At 45.0% G+C, this 14,695-nt stretch overlaps 1 protein-coding gene across 3 annotated transcripts in view; it reads right to left on the bottom strand.

The window, feature by feature from the left end:
- SPAG5 (sperm associated antigen 5) overlaps window positions 1–14,695 on the bottom strand; it is a 100,970-nt gene that overhangs the window by 83,251 nt on the left and 3,024 nt on the right. For all 3 annotated transcript variants that reach the window (XM_069761231.1, XM_069761230.1, XM_069761232.1), the window contains exons 2-3: window positions 906–981; window positions 209–343 (exon numbers count right to left, since the gene is read on the bottom strand). In XM_069761231.1, coding sequence (XP_069617332.1) covers window positions 209–343; window positions 906–962 — 192 coding nt within the window. In that variant the 5' untranslated portion in view covers window positions 963–981. The remainder of the gene's footprint in view (window positions 1–208; window positions 344–905; window positions 982–14,695) is intronic.

Below are 14,695 nucleotides of genomic sequence, written 5' to 3'. Positions count from 1 at the left end.
GAAATCTGAATTTCCCCCTCTTTCTATAAATGTGGGAAAAAAACAGCATTTTTCTGCCTATGATATTACCTAATATTTCAGCCAAGCCAATAGAAAATGATAAATGCACTGTAATACATACATTTCTGATGGACAATGAACAGTCCTTTCAGCTTGCATGGTTTCTAAATTATAAAGCATTTAACAAAAGCTGCATTTAAATACTTACCTTGCTTATAAGAGCTGAATGACTGGATGGTTTGGACAGAGATCTCCTTTTAACCTGAGTATTTGGATCAAGCACAGCAAGATGCTGAACATTGCGAACCTTCAAGGGTGTTCCTTCAACAGATTTATGGTGTACCTTATGGCCAACAGAGAAAAAACACATTTCACAGTGAGGATAAAAATCACCTTACTGGATCAGCAGCCTAAGAATAGTCTGACATGTGATAATGATGATGAAGATGATGACGATGATATGGCAGAACGTCGTCCTGTTACCGCATCGCCAGAATTAATGAAACCACTGGTAAACAGCTACAGATTTACTCAATTTTTAGAAAGCGTCTCAAGGTGATTATTCTACACCTGCTTCTATTGAAAACTGCTTTGTAGAGCCACGTGTACAAACCACGTTATTTCTTTACAGCACCGTGTCTTCTTGGCCAGCATACCTTTCCTATTAACACATTAGCTGCCTGAAGTCTCCCCTTTTCCTCATAGTTTGTAAGCTTGCGAGCAGGGCCCTCATTCCTCCTGGTATCTGTTTTGAACTGTGATTTCTGTTATGCTGTAATGTCTATTGTCTGTGCAAGTCCCCTCTATAATTTGTAAAGTGCTGCGGAATATGTTGGCGCTATATAAATAAAAATTATTATTATTATGTAAATCTGCATAAAGCATATAAGAAGCCCTCCACTTACAGTCTGCACGGCTGGAATCTGGTTTTCAGCACTAATAGGGTTGTCCCAGGACCACATGTTGCATTTGTTTCAATGTCTAAAAGAAAAATTAGATTTAAAAAATCAATTTTAAGACTTATTACAGGCATTTCCATAAAATAATGGACACCTTTAGCCTTACAAGTGAGAGCGACACGGTACGTAAAGGATAAGACTGATGAGCAGAATTTGTTAGGCATAAAAAAAAATAATAATAATATGATTTTAACCCTTTTGTACACACTGACATATATACATTAGCATCAGGGTGCAGGTGTATGGAGCCGGCTGAGAAGCTGAGCCCTTTCCATATAGAGATTGCTATGTAACTAACAGCAGCAACCTATCCAGGCTCCAATCACTGCTATTTAACCATATACAGTATGTCACAAAAGTGAGTACACCCCTCACATTTATGTCAATATTTCATTATATCTTTTCATGGGACAACACTGAAGATCTGATGGATACAATGTAAAGTAGTCAGTGTACAGCTTGTATAACAGTGTAAATTGGGTGTGACTTCTAAATAACTCATCACACAGCCACTAATGTCTAAACTGCTGGCAAGAAAAGTGAATACACCCCTAAGTGAAAATGGCCAAATTGTGCCCAATTAGCCATTCATTTTCCTGCCTGGTGTCATGTGACTCATTAGTGTTTACATGGTCTCAGGTGTGAATAATACAAGTGTGTTAAACTAGCTGTTTCCAGCCAGCTAACGCTCGGCACGCACATTGCTATCTAATTAAGGGTACCGTCACACTATACGATTTACCAACGATCACGACCAGCGATACGACCTGGCCGTGATCGTTGGTAAGTCATAGTGTGGTCGCTGGAGAGCTGTCACACAGACAGCTCTCCAGTGACCAACGATGCCGAAGTCCCCGGGTAACCATCGGGTTACTAAGCGCAGGACCGCGCTTAGTAACCCGATGTTTACCCTGGTTACCAGCGTAAAAAAAAAAAAACAGTACATACTTACATTCCGGTGTCTGTCCCTTGCCGTCTGCTTCCCGCACTCACTGACTGCCGGCCGTAAAGTGAAAGCACAGCACAGCGGTGATGTCACCGCTGTGCTCTGCTTTCACTTTACGGCCGGCAGTCAGTCAGTGCGGGAAGCAGACGGCAAGGGACCTGACGGACACCGGAATGAAAGTATGTAGTGTTTTTTTTTTTTTACATTTACGCTGGTAACGAGGGTAAACATCGGGTTACTAAGCGCGGTCCTGCGCTTAGTAACCCGATGTTTACCCTGATTACAAGCGAACGCATCGCTAGATCGGTGTCCCACACACCGATCTAGCGATGACAGCGGGAGATCCAGCGACGAAAGAATGTTCCAAACGATCTGCTACGACGTACGATTCTCAGCAGTATCCCTGATCGCTGCTGCGTGTCAGACACAGCGATATCGTATGGATATCGCTGGAACGTCACGAATCGTACCGTCGTAGCGATCAAAATGGCACTGTGTGACGGTACCCTAACGCTGCTGGTGATTAAACTAAAGTAAATAATTACAACATTCAATAGCGCTTACGCAGGTGGTAAATTAACTTAAAATGAAGTTAATAACAATAATAATCATTAAAATTCTGAATAATACTAATAATACATTTTATTCACAGTGTAAAATCAAAAACAAACTGGATTCAAAATGATTGGCATATGTATATTTTGTCTTTCTCAATCCCTGTAAATGCAACTATACAAATTAACGACAAGGACAAATATGTATGCTGTAATTTTATTCTGTGTCTAATAAATAAACGAATTTAAAAAAAAAAAAAAAAAAAAAACTGGATTCAGTAAGATGTGCGTTTTTTATTCATTCCAGCATCTAAACAAATTTCATAACGAAACATAAATTAAGTTAAAATTTCTCTCTAAACACAATTAAATGTATAGTCATTTTCAAAGATCTTTCCTTGACTTCTACCAGTTACAATTTGAACTGAAGGACCTTTACAACTTGTTACTCTAGAGAATGCGGTGTATTATTGACCATGTGTGAATACAGGATCAGGTAGGAGAACGCCAATCTTATCGAATGTTTGTCCTTGCGATTTTGTAATTGTCATGGAATAAGCCAGACAAAGTGGGAATTGTTTTCTTGTTAACTTAAACGGGATATCGCAATTTTCGCTAGTGTCCAATGGTATTCTTGGTAATGTGTGAGGACAGAGCCTCATGTGTTAATGTGTGAGGACGGAGCCTCGTGTGGTAATGTGTGGGGACGGAGCCTCGTGTGGTAATGTGTGGGGACGGAGCCTCGTGTGGTAATGTGGGAGGACGGAGCCTCGTGTGGTAATGTGGGGGGACGGAGCCTTATGTGGTAATGTGTGAGAACGGAACCTTGCGTGGTAATGTGGGGGGACGAGCCTCGTGTGGTAATGTGGGGGGACGAGCCTCGTGTGGTAATGTGGGGGGACGAGCCTCGTGTGGTAATGTGGGGGGACGAGCCTCGTGTGGTAATGTGGGGGGACGGAGCCTCGTGTGGTAATGTGTGGGGACGGAGCCTCGTGTGGTAATGTGGGGGGACGGAGCCTCGTGTGGTAATGTGGGGGGACGGAGCCTCGTGTGGTAATGTGGGGGGACGGAGCCTCGTGTGGTAATGTGTATGGACGGAGCCTCGTGTGGTAATGTGTATGGACGGAGCCTCGTGTGGTAATGTGTATGGACGGAGCCTCGTGTGGTAATGTGGGGGGACGGAGCCTCGTGTGGTAATGTGGGGGGACGGAGCCTCGTGTGGTAATGTGGGGGGACGGAGCCTCGTGTGGTAATGTGTGGGGACGGAGCCTCGTGTGGTAATGTGTGGGGACGGAGCATCGTGTGGTAATGTGTGGGGATGGAGCCTCGTGTGGTAATGAGGGGGGTGGGATTGTGTGTGGTAATGTGGTGGGGGTGGGATTGTGTGTGGTAATGGAGTGGGGGGCGGGATTATGTGTGGTGATATGTTGGGTGGGCGGGATCATGTGTGGTGATATGTTGGGTGGGCGGGATCATGTGTGGTGATGTGGTGCGGATTGTGTGTGGTAATGTGGTGGGGGGCGGGATTGTGTGTGGTGATGTGGTGGGGCAGGATTGTGTGTAGTAATGGGGTGGGGGCGGGATTATGTGTGGTGATGTGGGGGCGGAGACATTGTGCAGGGGGCGGGATTAGCGAGTAATCACGATGCCTCATATATATATCTAGATTTGGTGTTACCACTCTTACATTATCTCATACTGATCACTGGAAGTTGAACATGACTAAGAATTCTCGGAGGATCTGAAAAAAAGAATTGTTGCTCTACATAAAGATGGCATAGGCTATAAGAAGATTGCCAACACCCTGAACCTGAGCTGCAGCATGGTGGCCAAGACCATACAGCTGTGTAACAAAACAGGTTCCACTCAGAACTGGTCTCGCCATGGTCAGCCAAAGAAGCTAAGTGCGTGTGCTCATTCTTATATCCAGAGGTTGTGATTTTACATCAGATGTGTGAGTGCTGCCAACATTGCTACGGGGCGGATGTCAGCCTGTCGGCGCTCAGACCATAAGCCACACACTGCGTCAAATTGGTCTAAATGGCTGTCGTCACAGAAGGAAGCCTCTTCTAATGATGATGCACAAGAAAACCCTGTGTTGGTGACAAGCAGACTAAGGCCATGGATTACGGGAACTATGTCCTGTGGTCTGATGAGACCAAGATAAATTTATTTGGTTCAGATGGTGTCAAGCGTCTGTGGCGACAACCAGGTGAGGAGTACAGACAAGTGAGTCCTGCCTACAGTCAAGCATGGTGGTGGAGTGCCATGGTTTAAAGCTGCATGAGTGCCTCCGGATGTGGGGAGCTACAGCTCATTCAGGGAACCATGAGTGTCAACATATACTGGGACATGCTGAAGCAGAGCATGATCCCCTCCCTCCAGAAACAGGGCCGCAGGGCAGTATTCCAACAGGATATCGACCCCAAATAAACCTCCAAGATGACCACTGCCTTGCTAAAGAAACTGAGGGTAAATGTGTGGGACTGGACAAGGATGTCTCCAGGCCTAAACCACAAGGTCTCCAACATCCACCAGCTTTGTGAGGTCGTCATGGAGGATTCCAGCAGCAACCTGTGAAGCTCTAGTGAACTGCGTGCCATAAATGATCTTGTCCACTACTTTTACATTGATAGCCTATCCTCAGGATAGGTCATCAAAGTCTGATTGGCCAAAGTCCCACCAATCAGCTGTTATATGTGGCCGTCGGCCGGAAGTACTTTCTTGCGGAGCTGGCCATCTACTTGTAGTGGCTGGGGCTTGTTACTGCACATCTGCCTCCTATTGATTTGTATAGGAGGTAGATGTTTATTACTCTGTGGCGGCCACTACAAGTAAATGGCCAGCTCCGCAAGTACGTACTTTCAGCCACCACCACTGATAACAGCTGATCAGCGGGGGTGCTGGACCCCAAGTGATCAGAAATAAACCCCTTTCTGACATTAGATGTACTGTCCCGTCGAGGTGGTATGACCACCGACGGGATAGAACGTCTAAAGTGATCAGCCACGCTCAGTAGGGGAGCGCGGCCGATCGTGGCGGGTGTCAGCTGACTATCACAGCTGACATCCGGCACTATGTGCCAGGAGCGGTCACAGACCGCTCCTGGCACATTAACCCCTGGAACACTGCGATCAAACATGATCGCGGCATAGGGAAGCATCGCGCAGGGAGGGGGCTCCCTGCGTGCTTCCCTGAGACCCTTGGAGCAACGAGATGTGATCGCGTTGCTCCGAGGGTCTCCTCCATCCTCCTCCCTGCAGGCCACGGATCCGAAATTAGCCACGGGGCTCCTTCCGGGTCCTGCAGGGATGTAGCTTGCAAGCGCCTGCTCAGAGCAGGCGCCAGCAAGCCTCCTGCAGTGCCTGTCAGACCGCTGATCTCACACAGTGCACTGCAAAGTGTCAGATCAGCGATCTGACAATATATAGTGATGTTTCCTCCCCGGGACAAAGTAAAAAAAAAAAAATGTTTACATGTGTTAAAAAAAAAAAAAAAAAAACCTAAATAAATAATAATAAAAAATATGCACGGCTGTTTGAGCAATAATCTCTCGAGCGCGGTTTCAGCTGTACTATTACTATTGAAAAAATAAAAAATGTTATAGCCCTCAGAATAAAGCGATGCAAAAATAATTATTTTTTCTATAAAATAGTTTTTATTGTATAAAAGCGGCAAAACATAAAAAATGAAATAAATGAGGCATCACAATAATTGTACTGACCCGAAGAATAAAACTGCTTTATCAATTTTACCAAACGCGGAACAATACAAATGCCCGCCCCCCCCAAAAAAAAAAAAAAAACAGGAATTGCTGATTTTTGTCCTTTCTGCCTAACAAAAATCGGAATAAAAAGTGATTAAAAAAAATGTCATGTGCCCGAAAATGATACCAATAAAAACGTCAACTCGTCCTGCAAAAAACAAGACCTCACATGACTCTGTGGACCAAAATATGGAAAAATTATAGCTCTCAGAATGTGGTAACGCAAAAAATATTTTTTGCAATAAAAAAAGTCTTTTAGTGTGACAGCTGCCAAACATAAAAACCCGCTATAAATAGTAAATAACCCCCCCCCCCCCACACACACATTATCACCACCTTAGATAGGGAAAAATAATAAAATAAAAAAATGTTTTTATTTCTATTTTCCATTAGGGTTGGGGCTAGAGTTAGGGTTGGGGCTAGAGTTAGGTTTGGGGCCAGAGTTAGGGTTGGGGCCAGAGTTAGGGTTGGGGCCAGAGTTAGGGTTGGGGCTAGGATTACGTTTACGGTTGGGTTAGGGGTGTGTCAGGGTTAGGGGTGTGGTTAGGTTTGGGATTAGGGTTAGGCCGGCCTCACACTAGCGAGTTTTACGGACGTAAGAGCGCAGAAACTACGTCCGTAAAACTCGCATAACATACGGCACAATTATTCTCTATGCCCCTGCTCCTATCTGCCGTATTTTACTGATCAGTATTATACGGCTTTCTACGGCCGTAGAAAATCGCAGCATGCTGCGTTTGTCACCGTATTGCGCAAATAAAACGTCAATGAAAGTCTATGGAAGCCCCAAAAATACGGATTACACACGGACCAGCAGTGTGACTTGCGAGGAATACGCAGCGCTGTTAGAGAGAAAAGCCGGCAATTCAGTGCGGTGTACAGTAATAAAATCACACTGACAGCTTACAATAGAATAGGTAGAATAAATGTGTACACATAGAATAGATATATATATATATATATATATATATATATATATATATATATATATATATATATATATATATATATATACATACATATATACTCGAGTATAAGCCGACCCGAGTATAAGCCGACCCCCCTAATTTTGCCACAAAAAACTGGGAAAACCTATTGACTCGAGTATAGGCCTAGGGTGGAAATGCAGCATTTACCAGTGAATTTCAAAAATAAAAATAGATCATCATTTCCCCATAGCTGTGCCATATAGTGCTCTGCACTGTTCATATCTCCCCATAGCTGTGCCCCATATAGTGCTCTGCACCGTTCATATCTCCCCCTTGGCTGTGCCCCATATAGTGCTCTGCACTGTTCATATCTCCCCATAGCTGTGCCCCATATAGTGCTCTGCAGCGTTCATATCTCCCCCTTGGCTGTGCCATATAGTGCTATGCACTGTTCATATCTCCCCATATCTGTGCCCCATATAGTGCTCTGCAGCGTTCATATCTCCCCCTTGGCTGTGCCATATAGTGCTCTGCACTGTTCATATCTCCCCATAGCTGTGCCCCATATAGTGCTCTGCACCGTTCATATCTCCCCCTTGGCTGTGCCCCATATAGTGCTCTGCACTGTTCATATCTCCCCATAGCTGTGCCCCATATAGTGCTCTGCAGCGTTCATATCTCCCCCTTGGCTGTGCCCCATATAGTGCTCTGCACTGTTCATATCTCCCCATAGCTGTGCCCCATATAGTGCTCTGCAGCGTTCATATCTCCCCCTTGGCTGTGCCATATAGTGCTATGCACTGTTCATATCTCCCCATATCTGTGCCCCATATAGTGCTCTGCAGCGTTCATATCTCCCCCTTGGCTGTGCCATATAGTGCTCTGCACTGTTCATATCTCCCCATAGCTGTGCCCCATATAGTGCTCTGCACCGTTCATATCTCCCCCTTGGCTGTGCCGCATATAGTGCGCTGCAGCGTTCATATCTCCCCCTTGGCTGTGCCCCATATAGTGCTCTGCAGCGTTCATATCTCCCCCTTGGCTGTGCCCCATATAGTGCTCTGCAGCGTTCACATATCCCCATAGATGCTCCACATAAATCTGTGCCATGGCCGCTGCTGCTGCAATAAAAAAAAAAAAAGCCATACTCACCTCTCTTGATTGCAGCTCCCAGCGTCCGGTCCCGGCGTCTCCCCGCTCTGACTGATCAGGCAGAGGGCGCCGCGCACACTATATGCGTCATCGCGCCCTCTGACCTGAACAGTCAGAGCGCTTAGACGCCGGGAAGATGGAGCGGCGCCGGGAAGATGGAGCGGCGCCCGGCGGCTGGAACGCGGACAGGTGAATATGACATACTTACCTAGTCCCAGCGATCCTCGCGCTGTCCCCGCCTGTCACAGCTGTCTTCGGTGCTGCAGCTTCTTTCTCTAACAGCGGTCACCGTAACCGCTGATTAGAGAAATGAATAGGCGGCTCCACCCCTATGGGAGGTGGAGCCGCCTATTCATTTCTCTAATGAGCGGTCCCACGCGACCGCTGAAGAGGGGAAGAAGCTGCAGCACAGAAGACCGTGGGACGGCAGGGACAGCGCGAGGATCGCTGGGACTAGGTGAGTATACCTCAGCGCCCTCACCCGCCGACCCCACCGCTACCGTCTACCGTGACTCGAGTATAAGCCGAGAGGGGCACTTTCAGCCCAAAAATTTGGGCTGAAAATCTCGGCTTATACTCGAGTATATACGGTATATATATATATATAATATATAATATAATATATATAATATATAATAATATATATATTAAAATATATATATATTTTAATATTTCATCCAGCGCGATATAGCAGAAAGCCAGTAATTCAATTGCCAGCTTTTGCTTTCTCCTTCCTAAACCCGACATGATATGAGACCTGGTTTACATACAGTAAACCATCTCATATCACCATTTTTTTTGCATATTCCACACTACTAATGTTAGTAGTGTGTATATGCAAAATTTGGCCGTTCTAGCTATTAAATTAAAGGGTTAAATGGCGGAAAAAATTGGCGTGGGCTCCCGCACAATTTTCTCCGCCAGAGTAGTAAAGCCAGTGACTGAGGGCAGATATTAATAGCCTGGAGAGGGTCCACGGTTATTGCCCCCCCTGGCTAAAAACATCTGCCCCCAGCCACCCCAGAAAAGGCACATCTGGAAGATGCGCCTATTCTGGCACTTGGCCACTCTCTTCCCATTCCCATGTAGCGGTGGGATATGGGGTAATGAAGGGTTAATGCCACCTTGCTATTGTAAGGTGACATTAAGCCAAATTAATAATGGAGAGGCGTCAATTATGACACCTATCCATTATTAATCCAATAGTAGTAAAGGGTTAAAAAAAACACACACATTATTAAAAAATATTTTAATGAAATAAACACAAAGGTTGTTGTAATAATTTATTCTACGCTCAATCCAATCACTGAAGACCCTCGATCTGTACCAAAAAAAACACAAAAAAAACAACAATATCCTTACCTTCCGAAGATCTGTAACGTCCAACTATGTAAATCCATCTGAAGGGGTTAAAATATTTTGCAGCAAGGAGTTCTGCTAATGCAGCGCAGCTCCTTGCTGCAAAACCCCTGAGAATGAAGGTAAAGTAGGTCAATGACCTATATTTACCTTCATTTGCGGTGAGGCGCTCTCTGCTGGCTGTTCCTAGATCGTGGGAACTTTCCTAGAAAGCTCCCAGGCTCGAGTTCATATGAGGACAACCAGCAGAGGGCGCCTCTTATGAACTCGAGCCTGGGAGCTTTCTAGGATAGTTCCCACGATCTAGGAACAGCCAGCAGAGGGCGCCTCACCGCAAATGAAGGTAAATATAGGTCATTGACCTACTTTACCTTCATTACCCGGGGTTTTGCAGCAAGGAGCTGCGCTGCATTAGCAGAACTCCTTGCTGCAAAATATTTTAACCCCTTCAGATGGATTTACATCGTTGGACTTGACAGATCTTCGGAAGGTAAGGATATTGTTGTTTTGTTTTTTGTACAGATCGAGGGTCTTCAGTGATTGGATTGAGCGTAGAATAAATTATTACAACAACCTTTGTGTTTATTTCATTAAAATAATTTTTTATAATGTGTGTGTGTTTTTTTAACCCTTTACTAGTATTGGATTAATAATGGATAGGTGTCATAATTGACGCCTCTCCATTATTAATTTGGCTTAATGTCACCTTACAATAGCAAGGTGGCATTAACCCTTCATTACCCCATATCCCACCGCTACACGGGAATGGGAAGAGAGTGGCCAAGTGCCAGAATAGGCGCATCTTCCAGATGTGCCTTTTCTGGGGTGGCTGGGGGCAGGTGTTTTTAGCCAGGGGGGGGCCAATAACCGTGGACCCTCTCCAGGCTATTAATATCTGCCCTCAGTCACTGGCTTTACTACTCTGGCGGAGAAAATTGCGCGGGAGCCCACACCAATTTTTTCCGCCATTTAACCCTTTTATTTAATAGCTAGAACGGCCAAATTTTGCATATACACACTACTAACATTAGTAGTGTGGAATATGCAAAAAAATATGGTGATATGAGATGGTTTACTGTATGTAAACCATGTCTCATATCATGTCGGGTTTAGGAAGGAGATAGCAAAAGCGGCAATTGAATTACCGGCTTTAAAGCTATCTAGCCCTGTATGAAGTAATAATATATATACATATATGTCTCTAATGACATATATATATATATATACACACAGTATATATGTTTTTTTGTTTGTTTTTTACACATGGTTCCCTTGTATAGCCGTATGTCGGTTTTGCAAGCCTGCGAGAAAATCTCGCAGTACGGATGCCATACGGATTACATACGGAGGATGCCATGCGGAAAAAACGCTGACACACCCTGCCTACGGAGGAGCTACGGACCACTATTTTGGGGACTTTTCAGCGTATTACGGCCGTAAAAAACGGACCGTATTTTCATAGGCTGAGTGTGAAGCCGGCCTTAGAGGCATGTTGGGGTTAGGGGTGTGTTGGGGTTGGGATTAGGGTTAGGGGTTTGTTTGGGTTAGGGGTGTGGTTAGGGTTGGGATTAGGCTTAGGGGTGTGTTGGGGTTAGGGTTGGAGTTAGAATTGGGAGGTTTCCACTGTTTAGGCACAGCCGGGGCTCTGCAAACGCAACATGATTTCCGATCTCAATCCATACAATTCTGCGTTGAAAAAGTAAAACGATGCTCCTTCCTTTCCGAGCTTTGCCGTGCGCCCAAACAGTAGTTTTCTCCCACATATGGGGTATCAGCGCACTCAGGACAAAATGCACAACAACTTTTGGGGTCCAATTTCTCCAGATACCCTTGGGAAAATGCAAAACTGTGGGCTAAAAAATCATTTTTGTGGAAAATAAAAAGATTTTTTTATTTTTACGACTCTGCGTTATAAACTGCAGTGACACACTTGGGGATTCAAAGTGCTCACCACACATCTAGATAAGTTCCTTAGGGGGGGTCTAGTTTCAAAAAATGGGGTCACTTGTGGGGTTTTTTCACTGTTTAGGTACATCGACAGGGGCTCTGCAAACGCAACATGACGCCAGCAGACCATTCCATCAAAGTCTGCATTCCAAAACACCACTTCTTCCCTTCCGAGCTCTGCCATGCGCCCAAACAGTAGTTTTCTCCCACATATGGGGTATCAGCGTACCCAGGACAAATTGGACACCAACTTTTGGGGTCCAATTTCTCCTGTTACCCTTGGGAAAATTCAAAACTGGGAGCTAAAACATTTTTATTTTCACGGCTCTACATTATTAACTTCTGTGAAGCACTTGGGCGTTCAAATTGCTCACCACACTTCTAGATAAGTTCCTAGGGGGTATACTTTCCAAAATGGGGTCACTTTTGGGGGGTTTCCACTGTTTAGGCATATCAGGGACTCTCCAAACGAGACATGGCGTCCCATCTCAATTCCAGCCAATTTTGCATTGAAAAGTCAAATGGCGCTCCTTCCCTTCTGAGCTCTGCCATGCGCCCAAACAGTGGTTTATCCCCACATATGGGGTATCAGCGTACTCAGGACAATTTGTACAACAACTTTTGGTTGTCCAATTTCTCCTGTTACTCTTGGTAAAATAAAACAAATTGGATCAGAAGTAAATTTTTTGTGAAAAAAAGTTAAATGTTCATTTTTTTTTCAACATTCCAAAAATTCCTGTGAAACACCTGAAGGGTTAATAAACTTCTTGAATGTGGTTTTGAGCACTTTGAGGGGTGCAGTTTTTAGAATGGTGTCACACTTGGGTTTTTCCTATCACATAGACCCCTCAAAGTGACTTCAAATGTGATGTGGTCCCTTAAAAAAAAAATGGTGTTGTAAAAATGAGAAATTGCTGGTCAACTTTTAACCCTTATAACTCCCTAACAAAAAAAAATGTGGTTCCTCTACACAGCCCCAATTGGACAGACCATCAGCAGATTTGGCTTTCAGTACCATCTTTATGCTGATGACACACAACTATACATGTCATCCCCTGACCTTACCCCTGCTGTACTACAGAACGCCACTGACTGTCTGTCCGCAGTCTCCAACATCATGTCCGCTCTCTATCTGAAACTCAACCTCTCCAAAACTGAACTTCTTCTGCTCCAGCCATCTACTAACCTCCCTAAATCTGACATTTCCCTCTCTGTGGGTGGCACCATAACACCCCGGCAGCAGGCGCGCTGTCTGGGTGTTATGTTTGACTCCGATCTTTCCTTCACCTCCCATATACAATCTCTTGCCCGCTCGTGCCGCTTACACCTAAAGAACATCTCTAGAATCCGCCCTTTTCTCACCATGGAAACAACAAAAACCCTCACTGTCGCCCTGATCCACTCCCGCCTGGACTACTGCAATGCTCTATTAATTGGCCTCCCCCTCACTCGACTTTCCCCTCTCCAGTCTATCCTTAGGGTACCGTCACATTAAGCGACGCTGCAGCGATATAGACAACGATGTCGATCTGGTCGCTGGAGAGCTGTCACACAGACAGCTCTCCAGCAACCAACGATGCCGAGGTCCCCGGGTAACCAGGGTAAACATCGGGTTACTAAGCTCAGGGCCGCGCTTAGTAACCCGATGTTTACCCTGGTTACCATTGTAAATGTTAAAAAAAAAAAAAAACACTACATACTTACATTCCGGTGTCTGGTCACGTCCCTCGCCTTTAGCTTCCCGCACTGACTGTGAGCGCCGGCCGTAAAGCAGAGCGGTGACGTCACCGTTGTGCTTTACGGCCGGCGCTCACAGTCAGTGCGGGAAGCTGAAGGCGAGGGACGTGACCAGACACCGGAATGTAAGTATGTAGTGTTTTTTTTTTTACATTTACAATGGTAACCAGGGTAAACATCGGGTTACTAAGCGCAGCCCTGCGCTTAGTAACCCGATGTTTACCCTGGTTACCAGTGAAGACATCGCTGAATCGGCGTCACACACGCTGATTCAGCGATGTCAGCGGGTGATCCAGCGACGAAATAAAGGCCTGGACTTTCCCCAGCGATCAACAATCTCCCAGCAGGGGCCTGATCGTTGGTCACTGTCACGCATAACGATTTAGTTAACGATATCGTTGCTACGTCACAAAAAGCAACGATATCGTTAACGATATCGTTATGTGTGACGGTACCTTTATTGCAGCTGCCAGGGTCGTCCATCTAGCTAGTCATTACTCAGATGCATCCGCTCTTCGCCAGTCGTTACACTGGCTGCCCATTCATTATAGAATCCAATTCAAAGTACTTGTTCTCATCCACAAAGCTCTCCAAAGTGCGGCGCCCCCTTACATTTCCTCCCTCATTTCTGTCTATCGGCCTAACCGACCGTGCGCTCTGCAAACGACTTTCGACTAACCTCTGCACTAATCCGTACCTCCCACTCCCGACTCCAAGACTTCTCCCGTGCTGCGCCAATCCTCTGGAATGCTCTACCCCAAGAAATTAGGACCATCCACAATTTGCATAGTTTTAGGCGCTCCCTCAAAACACATTTGTTCAGAGCAGCCTACCACGTTCCCTAATCAAAGTCATTTTATGTTTGTGTGTGTAGCCCATTCACTATCTCCATCTATCCCCCACTCCCTGAAGATGGCTGGACCATCATTGTAAATACATCATTGTAAATACACACCTGTGCTTTGTATCTCCCCCACCTCATTGTAGATTGTAAGCTCTCACGAACAGGGTCGTCTTATTTCGCTTTAATTATTGTATTGTTAACGTTGTTACTTATGACTGTTGTGTTTGAAACTGTTAAACTATAAAGCGCTGCGGAATATGTTGGCGCTATAAAATATAGATTATTATTATTATATGTAGTGTGTGTGTGTACTGTATATATGTAGTGTGTGTACTGTATATATATATATATATATATATATATATATATATATATATATATATATATATATATATATATAGTGTGTGTGTACTGTGTATATGTAGTGTGTGTGTACTGTGTATATGTAGTGTGTGTACATGTAGTGTGTGTACGTGTGTGTGTACTGTATACATGTAGTGTG

The sequence above is a fragment of the Ranitomeya imitator genome, chromosome 3 (genome assembly GCF_032444005.1).
Source record: "Ranitomeya imitator isolate aRanImi1 chromosome 3, aRanImi1.pri, whole genome shotgun sequence".
NCBI lineage: Eukaryota > Metazoa > Chordata > Amphibia > Anura > Dendrobatidae > Ranitomeya > Ranitomeya imitator.
This window is presented reverse-complemented; position numbering and strand designations above follow the sequence as displayed.